The 12001-nt window shown below is 36.2% G+C and overlaps 1 protein-coding gene across 1 annotated transcript in view; it reads right to left on the reverse strand.

Moving 5' to 3' along the window:
• The window catches only part of HOOK1 (hook microtubule tethering protein 1), a 71655-nt gene that overhangs the window by 5407 nt on the left and 54247 nt on the right, over nucleotides 1-12001 (reverse strand). The window contains exons 15-21 of the mRNA XM_005907507.3: nucleotides 11370-11510; nucleotides 9003-9096; nucleotides 7153-7187; nucleotides 6447-6529; nucleotides 5733-5833; nucleotides 2428-2529; nucleotides 266-334 (exon numbers count right to left, since the gene is read on the reverse strand). Of these exons, the coding sequence (XP_005907569.2) occupies nucleotides 266-334; nucleotides 2428-2529; nucleotides 5733-5833; nucleotides 6447-6529; nucleotides 7153-7187; nucleotides 9003-9096; nucleotides 11370-11510 (625 nt within the window). The remainder of the gene's footprint in view (nucleotides 1-265; nucleotides 335-2427; nucleotides 2530-5732; nucleotides 5834-6446; nucleotides 6530-7152; nucleotides 7188-9002; nucleotides 9097-11369; nucleotides 11511-12001) is intronic.

Here is a 12001-nt window from a genome sequence, read left to right on the forward strand (position 1 = left end):
AATTTAGTGGTTTTGAAAAAGTCAGAATCAACTAAGGACATTAAAATAAAATATAAAGTAAATTTGGATTATGATCAGTTTTTTTTTTAAATAAAAGATCATACAACAAAATACCTGAGTGCAACACACAGTCAGGTTAACTCTGTTCAGCTGTGCATAAACAGGAGCATGTTCTGATTTGCACTGATTCCTTCCATGGGTCATGGTCAAAATGCTTGATGAGCATGGTTCAAGACATCCAGTCACTGGCTAAATTTCAACTCACCTTATTATACCAGGCAGAAACAATGAGCTTTTCTTCATAATCACGGAATTTTGCTACTTTACATTCACTCTGGAAAAAGATACGAGGACTATTTAATATCCCAGAAATAAACCCAAACTGCTAAAAATGGATACTTTTTCATTATGCTCATGATCAAGAGAATGTGAAGAATGTGCTGGGAGGCACATACAGCAGACAAAATGTAAAGCTGAATCATGGAGAGTATATGCCCAACACCTTTAGGAAAGAGTAAGACTGACTAATAAATGTAGGAAGTTTACTGGGAGAACAGATACTGAACAATAACAACAAAAACTGAGCGGTTCTATCTAGAGAAAAAAGTAACCACTGGCTTCAGTGACAAAACAGAGCTGCACCTGTGGAGGAGTCAAAACTAAGGAGAAAAGGGATGTGGGGAAAAATAACCCGAAAAATCTTTTAAAATTTCCTGTAAAGCTTAAGCATCAATTGTTCTGTCTGTATACTAGACTGGCTGTGGCCCTATCTGTTTGCCTAGAGACTGACATTCATTTCTTAACTATTCTAGTACAGTGGATTTTGTAATTTTGTTGAGCACCTGATATAGTTGACTCACATAAAATGTTATAACCTAAAACATCTGAATGTTCCTACAGATGCTCATGAAACAAAAAGCGTACAGGAAACAAAGGAGGTAAGATGATCTTCTGGATCACAGGCACTCCAGGAGGACTGCCCAAGGAGAATGCAGACAGAATAACCTCTGCTATAAACACTAGCTTTCTGCTCTTTACTTCTGCAGTGTGTATACAGATATGCATCCATAAATTAAAAGTCCATATGAAGGGTCTTAACTGAAGATTTCCTCAGAGCCCTGTATTAGAGGCATGGTTTTATCATCACAGCTGTTAGGGAGCTGCATGTCAGGCAACGACACTGGTGTACTCAGCTCATGGGCTTTCACTGGGAAGTGAATAATCAGAGCAACTTAGAGTTCAGCAATCATTCAGTTCAAGTCCCATTATTTTACGGATGAACAGACTGACGACTAGAGAGGAAGTTGATAACTTTAACATATATTAACACTAAAGCTGTAACCTTGGCCTCTGATTGATGTGATACTGAATGCTGCGGGTACAGAGATATAAGATACAGCCCCTGTCCTCAAGACACTCTAACACATGTCATAAAGAAAGATGCTATCATGGAATGAATTCATGAGTTCAAAGTACATGGAGTCACTATGGAGAGATCACTAACTGTGCCTAAGATATATACGGAGAGCTTTATAAAAGAGGAGATATTCAAACTGGATCCTGAAGAATGAATAGTATTTCTCCCGAGAGATGCCTCTATCCAGTGCTTTTTACAATGCCTGACATGGCCTGGACAAGCATTTATAGCAAGCGCCACCATAACGCTGGTGTACATGCTGGATATTAAAGTCTTCAAGTCTTTAAATATTTTTACCACACTCTATCTAATGGCTCAGAAATAATGTAAAGAAAATGATAAATGAATACACTTCCCTAAAACATAACCTTCCTAGTTGACTTACAGGGAGAAGAAAAGGGAAGAAGAATCTGGTTAACTGAGTACTGCTGCTGCTGCTGCTAAGTCACTTCAGTCATGTCCAACTCTGTGCGACCGGCAGCCCACCAGACTCCCCAGTCCCTGGGATTCTCCAGGCAAGAACACTGGAGTGGGTTTTCCTTCTCCAATGCATGAAAGTGAAAAGTGAAAGTGAAGTCGCTCAGTCGTGTCCGACTCTTCGCGACCCCATGGACTGCAGCCTACCAGGCTCCTCCGTCCATGGTATTTTCCAGGCAAGAGTACTGGAGTAGGGTGCCAGATGAGCTTTGTTTCTTTTTTAAAAAAAAATGAACTCTCATCCATCCTTTGATTTTAAAAGGAGCATGATAGCAGAACTCTACTAGAAAGAAGGACTAGCTATATGACTGGCTGTTACAGACAGAGAGACATACAATGCGGCAGGGTACACAAGCTTGGAAAGGCCCATCTTGTGGGCTAGTGAGATGCTCTATAATAACCATACTGAGTGCTAAAATGTGCTACTCTTCTAAGTTCTTGTGAAACTTGATCATTAATGGAAAATGCTAACAGCAGTTAATTATTAGGATTATACAGAATTAAGAGGGGATAAATGCATATGGAAATTTTACCTCCAGAATCTCAATTCTTCTCTCTTTCTCTGCCAACTGCTTTCTAAGTAGCATTATTTCAGCTGATGCTGGATTTAATTTGGGATCTAAAGTTTTTATTACCTGTTTAAAGGAAAGAAAACAAAACAAATCTCTTATGTTTACTTTGTCAAATACTGAAATATGAACACAGTCCATAAAATCAGTGTAAATAAAGTGGAACATTATCCAGAAAGTGATCCAAGAGTTAAGTGCAGAATAATAAAAATAACATTCTAAAGAAATTCAATATTAAAAATATGAAGATACACATCCCCAAATCAAATTTCCTTTCTTCAAGACACAGTACTCAGGAATAGTTACTTAGCTTTATAAAGCTTTGAGCACTGAAGCCTTGAAATAACCCTTTTAAACATTTATCTGACTTATATCAGACAAATTAAAAATTTTGTTTAAGTTTAATTAAAATGAATTCAATAATTATACAATCTGCTGAATATACACGGTTAAGAGTAACAAAAATTTCTTAGCAATAATCTTTTTTATCACCATTATCTAGTTAAATGTAATTCAATATATAAGATCAATATAATAGGTATTGATGATTTTATGTGTAAATTCTAGAGTACTCAATTATAGCTATGTAAATTACTACAAGTTGAGTAAAAACAAAGTTTGATCAGATGTTGCTCAGAGTGGACTAAACTAGGTGGTCACCTAGTTTACTAGGTGTTTTCCTACTATGGTGGAAAATCAACTCAGAAATATCAGGTGTAAATTACAAGCAAAAACAAGTTTCCAATAATAAGGTCATTTGTTTGATCTAATTACAAAGCTATTTTAAAGGATTTAAAATTTACTGAAACTCCAATAATTTGGCCACCTGATGCAAAGAACTGACTCACTGGAAAAGACCCTGATGCTGGGAAAGACTGAAGGCAGGAGGAGGGGACAACAGAGGATGAGATGGTTGGATGGCATCACTGACTTGATGGACATGAGTTTGAGCAAGCTCCAGGAGTTGTTGAGGGACAGTGAAGCCTGGTGTGCTGCAGTCCATGGGGTTGCAAAGAATTGGACACGACTAAGGACTGAACTGAAAATTTAATGAATTCAGAAAATTTCATCTATGTTTACAGAAGTTAAGGAAAAAAAGACTAGAAGGTAATAATCCCTGAAAATTACTGTGGTTCATTCAAAACAATTTACTGAGCACTAAATGCGGCAGGCATTACGGCAGATGGGACTACAACAGTTCACCAGAGTCAGGGGACACTCCCATAGAAGTACACATTATAAAAGCAGACATATTAGTGTTTAAATCACAGTTTAATTACAAAGAACACATTAATAGTTTGTTGCCTCTAAGTGCTGAAAGTATGGTTGTGACTTTTTTATATTTTCTGAGTTTTCTATTATATACACATGCTGCTGCTACTGCTGCTAAGTTGCTTCAGTTGTGTCCGACTCTGTGTGACCCCAGAGATGGCAGCCCACCAGGCTCCCCCGTCCCTGGGATTCTCCAGGCAAGAACACTGGAGTGAGTTGCCGTTTCCTCCTCCAATGCATGAAAATGAAAAGTGAAAGTGAAGTCGCTCAGTCGTGTCCGACCCTCAGCGACCCCATGGACTGCAGCCTTCCAGGCTCCTCCGTCCATGGGATTTTCCAGGCAAGAGTACTGGAGTGGGGCGCCACTGCCTTCTCCAATTATATACACATGGTACTACTTTAACCTCTGCCCTGAAGTAGCATAAGGGTAAAAAACAAAATCATATTTACCAAAAAAGCAGCTGTTTTTTAAATGACAATATTTGATGACAGCAAGAAGATGGGATTCATTGTCACTGCTTCATCTAAGTAGTTATAATACTTTTGGAATATCATTTCAAGCATCTTAACAATGTTCTTATACTTTGACCTAATAATTTTATTTGATAGATAAACCTAGGAATGAGATTAAGACAATAAACCAAAATAAGGCGAAAAACTTTCTATATAAATATGCTGCCTATAGCCTTATTTTTAGGAGCAAAAAAAAAAAAAAGACATGGAAACAAAATTTTTCCAACAATAGGACATCGACTAGGTAAACTATGATATATCCACTCAACTGAAAGAATATTACCTAGCGAGTCTTTTATTTTGTAGTCTGCTTCATATACAAAGTGTCTTCTTTGCCACTGCATTCCCAGTACTTAGCATAACATTAAATATTAAATTATATCTATATAACATGAGAACATTAAGTTTTAAAATACAAATCATATGATCACAAATCATATGTGATATGATCATACAAACCAAGTGTGCGTTTGTATTATGGTAAACAATCACAGAGATAATAGGCATTGAAAAAAATGCACTGTTAAGAAAATATACCAAAAGGTTATGAGCAGTTGTCTCTGGGAACCTTACAATATATTTTCACTGAAAGCATTTACACTTTTGTTTTTAACTGAGACACTGAACTGTGGCAGTCTGCCTGGATGTTTCACAAGCCTGCCTCCCTAGAAGTTGGGAGCAGCCACATGCCTGAATTCTGCCCAATGAAATGAGAGGGAAGTGCTTTACACCTGATCCACTGAGTATCTCCCATGCAATCTTGGCTGTCTTCCCCAATCCACAGCTGGACAATGTCAAGTGAATCTGAGAACTCCATAGTGAAGAAGGCTGAGCCTCCGTCAGCTTGGGACTCTGCATGATTGCGTAGAGTAGAGCCCCTCCCACACTGACCAAGAAGTAAACTCCTACCTTGTTAAGCCTTGAGGTCATGGGGTTTACCTGTTGCTGCAGGTACAATAACATTCTTTGAAAATACTTACAGTTAATGAATAAAATATATTCACGGAAGTAAAAGATTTTATGAAAACAGTACTTACAAATATTTAAGAAAAAGTATGAAATAAGGGAAAGAATAATCTGGTGGACAGTAGACCAGTCTTTAGTTGTCTATTATAGACAATGCTAAAACAAGTTAAACACGTTTTCAAAGCTCAGTTTTCATAAAGGCAAATGTTAATTGTAAGAGCTAAAGATTACGTTACTTACAGTAATCATTTTCTCCAGTGAGGTTACTGCAACATTTAAACTGTCCCTATGAAGTCATGTGCAGTTATTGTACCTGTTTCTATTTACTGAATAAAAGAAGAGAATTTTATGCAGAGCCTTAAAATACTGCTAATATGTCTGCCTTGCAAATAGGGACCTGACTGACAAGGCAGGGTGGTAAGGAGCAAAGCAACGTGACGTAGATCCATGAAGGGGGGTATGGACCCCGTTAGAACCCGAGTCACAAAGACTAAAATGCTGGAAGACAAGCCACTCACATTTCTTGCTTTCTCTAAGTACATTTTGTATCTTTCCTCCATTGCTTTCATATCTTCATCTTTCTTCTGAAGAGCAGCTTCAAGCTCATTGATCTTTTGTACTATTGTTGAAAAAAAAGAGATATGACCAATTTGAAATACTCCCTCCTCACATAAAAAGAGTACATGTATTTTCTAAAGACTGATAAAGAGAACTTAAGAGAGAAACCTTTTATTCCTTCTTTATAGTGAATTCTCTAAAACTTTTGAACTATACCCAAGACATCCATGTTTATTTTGTATTATTTTTTCTCAAAAATATCAATAATTTGCATTCCCAACCTATTTTTCTCCTTTCTAGCAGGTATTTCAATGAGCAAATACAGCTTATAATTTAAGCACAACCATCACAAAGTAAAATGTTCTTTCTACATATTTGAAGCTCATTTTAATCTGATTACAAATTTTATTTACACTTTCAAATTGCTAATTCTATTATGTTTTACAATGTTTGATACTCCTATATATCATTCGGTTCATTTTATAGATTTACTTTTTGCTTTAAGATATAATCATTTATTAATTACTTAAATCATTGAAAATTATCAATGATTTTTATTTGCAACGTATTTATCTTTGCATTGCCCAAAGACTTATATACACAGTTCTAGCATCCTTCAACTAAAAAGGCAAGTCTTTAGATACAGTCTGATTCAGGTTTTTACAAATACCCACCGTTCTGGTTTACATCTGGCTGGAGGTCTTCAATGAGCTCTTGTTTCTTCTGTAGTTCTTCATGGACCTCTGTTAGTTTTTCCCTAAGTAATGGAAAGAGCATGGAGGTTTGGAGCCAGAGAGACCTAAGAATGAAAACTGCTTTCTGCCATATAACATCTGTGGACTATGGACAAGTCACTTTCTGATTCATAATTTCCTTATCTGTGAAATGGTAATAATCCCTGGCAAGTATTCTAAGGGTTGGTTGTGAGGATGCAAACTGCCTGACACGTGGTGAATGGCAAAAATTTTAGTTTTTTTTCCCCAGCCACCCTAACTTTCCTAAGAAAGTTAAAATAAATATTTTACAGGTTAAACACCCCACATTGCCTGGCGGGCTACAATGGGGTCACAAAGAGTTGGACATGACCGAGAGACTAACACTTTCACTTTTCCTTTCCACATAATCTAGTTGTGACAGGTGTCTATTTTGTAAATTCTTCAAATGACACTAGCAATTGAAAAATACAGGAGTTTGGGATCACGAGCAGGCAGGCTGAATCTTTTACCATGTTTTTCTTTTCACATTTTGGTGACAGTGCTGAACATTCGATTGCATCAGGGTTTTTACTTTTTATAAACAAAATCAGAAAAGGGTATTAATAACCTTTTAAAGTAAAATCCTTCCCCTCTCACATTTGAAACGAAGTATCAGTTTACTTACATATGAGCTTCCAACTTCTGCTTTAGTTTGCTGGACTATAAAAATTAGAAAAAGTTGCTGTAAGATAACTATTGTGACAAAGGTAAGTTTTTCAGACATCAAAATCTCTTTACCTCCTTTTGAAGATGGATTATATAAAATAATAAATGTTTTTAAAATTTTATTTCTAATAACATACTTTCAAAACATAAAATTTTAAGTATATTTTTACTTCAAATGAAGACAGGAAAGAGAACAGAAAATTAAATTAGGAATAGTGCAAGAGTAGAAAGAAAAATGCTTCATATTTCTAAATACAATGAAAGTAAAATTTGAACTTGATGAAAAATAGCAAATGCAAGCTGAATGTGATATACTGAGGAGTATCAAACATTTAAACATCTAAAGAATTATCCATCTAAAATATAAAATTTAAGATTTTAGACCTTCACTGAAGAACAGACTTAAAAAACTATATCATCTCTATAATAAAACCTTACCATTAAATGCAAACACTTCTAATGATAACATCAAAATGAGGCAACTGGATTTTGTTAAAAAAAAAATTTAAAACACAAAATTTTCTGTTTAAAAGAACAGGAATTTAAGTGGCAATAGTAGTTCTGAATCATCTACCAAACAGATTGAAAAGTTTGAAATATATAATCTGAAATGTATTTTTGATACCAATTATTTTTGTTTGTTTGTTTTTGGCCGAACCACACAGCACACAGGGTCTTAATTTCCTGACCAGGAACTGAACCTATGCCCTTTGCAGTGGAAATGTGGCGTCTCAGCCACTGGACCACCAGGAAAGCTCTCCAATAAATTTTTTATAGTGATAAATTTAAAATCTTTAAAACACTGCGATCCAAAATGTACTACCCCAAAATGATCCCATTTTAAAAATATTCTCTACTGTGGCTTAACAAAATTTGTATTAGAGAGGTACAATACCGTATATATGCACATATGAGATGCCGCCATGCATGAGACGATTTCTATTTTCCAAGCCCCCAGGGAAGAAAGAGAAAATCATATAAAGCATATAAAAGACAGAAAGGAAACAACCCTTTCAATCTTCCTTTTCATCTTATTTACTCTCACTCCATAGTTTTCTCCCCCATCAATACAGGTATGTCAGCTAACATTCTATCCAATCAAAATCTATCTAACACACCCTTCCTTTTTGTTGTTGTTGTTTTAGTTAAATACATTCTCCCTCAATTATTACTCCTTTTTTTCTCTGCACAGAACTCAAACTAGGGAAACATTGCTATGTCTACTCAGTTACACTGTATGATCTCTTTTAGGTTCTCTTGTCTCTATACCCTCACAATTATTGACCATAAAAACCATGAGAAATGGCAAGGCCATGAGTCTGTAGGAAAGGAGGGAAGAATTAAGGGGCAATGTACTTCAAGACTGCTTTAAGATTTCTGTCCTTTGGAGGCTGGTGTGATCTACTATTTCCTGAGTGCTCTTTTGGTAGAAATCGCTTTCTCACTCTCTCTTTTCCTCAATTCTGACTGCTAATTACTCTTATTAGGGTTTTTCTCAGGCTAGTCCTGTTGGGATTCCAGCACTACTGTGAAGGTTCAAGTGTAGCACGCATGTAATCAGGAATTACATGAATCTAAGGGGTAGCTATTGAAGAACAGCAGATACAAATCACTTTCCAACCCATATTACTGATTTATAGGCTTCAAATTGGCAAAGTCACTGCATCTGTTATGCAGATATATACGGTATTTAAGGGCACCCCCCAATGATAAGGGTAGCATTTTCAAATATAAGATTAATTTGGGCATCAGGACCAATTACAGAGAGTCCATCCACAACAGAAGTATCATAATTTTTAAGTTACTTACACTTTCACCTTCAGACTTGGAGCCTTGTTCTTGTAAAGACTTCTGGAGGTCCTCAATCTGCTGCTGCAACTCTCGGATTCGCTCTTTGCTCAGCCTATTATAAGATGGGTTACATGTGTTTATTTGTACTGAAAGTCAAAGCACTTAAGGATTCGTGCATGTGTGCTAAATTGCTTCAATTGTGTCCAACTCTTTGTGACCCTATGGACTATAGTCTGCCAGGCTCCTCTGTCCATTGGAATTCTCCAGGCAAGAAAACTAGAGAGGGTTGCCATACTCCCTGCCAGGTGATCTTCCCCACCCAGGGATCAATCCCACTTCTCCTACATTGCCAGCGGATTCTTTATTTGCTGAGCCTCCAGGGAAGCCAGGTGCATTATGCAATTTAACTCACAGAGTGTGCATTTAATAGCAACAACCAAAGCTGAAAAACTACCTGTGGCTAGATATAATATATGGTACAGTAAACTACTTTCAAGGAAATATTCTTTTAAAAAAGATATTTTTATCCTAAAAGCATATATGCCCACATTTAAAAGTTTAAAGTACCTTAATGAGTTAGTTTAAGAAGCATAACATTTCTGCAGTGAACTCACTGGAATAAAAATTAGAAAACTAGCTCAGTTTTCCTTCAGTTGTATTTTTAATGAATGGAAACTAGGTTTCTGTTTCTTGTTTCAGATTTCCTACGGTATTGCAAGAAAAGGAAGGCCACCATTTTTTCAACCATTTCTTCATGACCTAAAAGAGCCTGGCACTAGCAACAAGTGTAGCTTTTTAACTTGGCAAAATCTCATTCTTTAAAACCTTGCTTAATCATTACCTCTACTGAAGTTACCAGCAAGACAATTAGTATCTGTCTTTCTCTTCATATATATGTATATGACAAAACATCCCCTGCCCACTATAATACTACATATTTCCACTGTTATATATATTACATAATCATTACCTATTCACATGTTTACCTTCCTGTATTAAAAGCTCAAACTCAGCATCTCCAGTGCTGATACTGAATTATATAAATTAGCAATATTTCCCTTATGGCTCAGCTGGTAAAGAATCTGCCTGCAATGCAGGAGACCTGGGTTCGATCCCTGAGTTGGAAAGATGCCCTGGAGTAGGGAAAGGCTACCCACTCCAGTATTCTGGCCTGGAGAATTCCATGGACTGTATAGCACGTGGGGTCACAAAGAGTTGGACATGACTGAGTGACTTTCACTTTCAACAGTCTCTTCAAGAAGCTAAAATGCTATTATTCTTTTAACTACGGTTGATATAATAGTACACATACAGGTTGACAGACAAGGTTCAAGTGTCTAAAATTCCTAGTGATCTCTCAGATCCAATACAGGTATGTCCAACAAACCCAAATACTTTTATTGCCAGTATGCTATTTGTAAGAGGCAGGACAGCAACAGTGGTAACAGCACAGACTGAAGCCTGACTGACAGAAGGCTCAAAGGCAGGTCCAGAACTCACTAGCTGTGTGATTTGGGCAAGTTTCTTAACGTCCTTGCACCCTCGGTTTCCTGTTCATAAAATGAGATTATCACACTTACTACTTCATAGAGTTATTATAAGAATTTCATGAGTTAATATCAAAAAGAGCTTAGAAGCTCACTAGTAAGCACCACATGTTGGTGTTGTAGTATAGTCACTATGTCATGTCTGACTCTTTGCGACCCCATGAAATGTGGCCCTGCCAGGCTCCTCTGTTCATGAGATTTCCCAGTCAAGAATACTGGAGTGGGTAGCCATTCCTTCTCCAAGAGATCTTCCCAACCCAAGGTTCAAATCCGCATCTCCCACATTGGCAGGTGGGTTCTTTACCAATGAGCCACCAGGAAAGCCCAAGCGCCACCTGAACATAATTTTTTAAAAATATTTATAAATTTTAAGCACCTCACTGGTATCAAATAAGTACACCATCTGTTTTAAACACATTACCTGTAATCTTCATTACAACCTGCAAATAGGTGCCATCTCCAATTTATATCTGGGATACTAAGTGTGAGTTTAAGTAAATGCCCAGTTAAGTAAAGGTGGCATTCAAATTTGATTCCACAATCTGTGTACCATCTGTGCACCGGACTCCAGTTGAAAACCATTTATTGCCATTTATTCATTTGTTAAATTTTCTGTCATTTGTGAAGACATATGAATGAAATTCAAGAATAAGCAATCTGCTTAACAAAGTCTGCTAAAAATAATGGATAGTGAGAGATGAAAAAAACAGAAACTGAAACTTGCACAAATCCTAATGATTTGAACTACAATGACATCTTCCGCCTTTGTGAGTCACAATTCTGTGGCCAGGTAATTAAATGGCTATGATCATCGACTAGGAAGGAGTGCATCAGTCACCTCTGCTCGGTTTCCAGCTCATTCATCTTGCGGTGCTTCTGCTCCAGCTGCTCCTGCAGCTCCTCAATACGCTCGTTCTCAGTGCCTTCCTGCTGTAATCGAAGCATCTTATTTTCATGTTGCAGTCGAATGAACACCTCCCTGATGTTAAAAATCAAAATTTCTTTTTAAATTTTTTAAATATGAGTTTAAAAAATTCTTTAACTTTTGAAAAAGAAAATTTCTATCTACTCAACAGCTGTCATTTTGAAATGTTACTAAAGTTTCTAAAAGCTTTTCTTTTAAAAAAAATGTACACTCTAACACTATGTCTCAAAAAACAAATAGTAAATTTTTAAAGGTACAAGATTATAGATCAATAAATGTTTATTATGCAACTCTCCAAGAGATAATATGAATTTTTTTTGATAATTGAGAAACAATTCACATTAAAGTAATATACAGCACATCCTTAAAAAACATATGAAGAAAAAGCAATAGATTTAAGAAATTACAGTCTGCCTAAAATTTTTAAATATCCTTTTATGCTAATGACTGTCTTTAGAATTCTGTTTCTAGAAAATATTTTATTAAAGGTATATATACATATATTTTTTAAAAATGCAAATGATAGGAATGGTGTTAAATTAAAA

The sequence above is a fragment of the Bos mutus genome, chromosome 3 (assembly GCF_027580195.1).
Source record: "Bos mutus isolate GX-2022 chromosome 3, NWIPB_WYAK_1.1, whole genome shotgun sequence".
Taxonomy (NCBI): Eukaryota; Metazoa; Chordata; class Mammalia; order Artiodactyla; family Bovidae; genus Bos; species Bos mutus.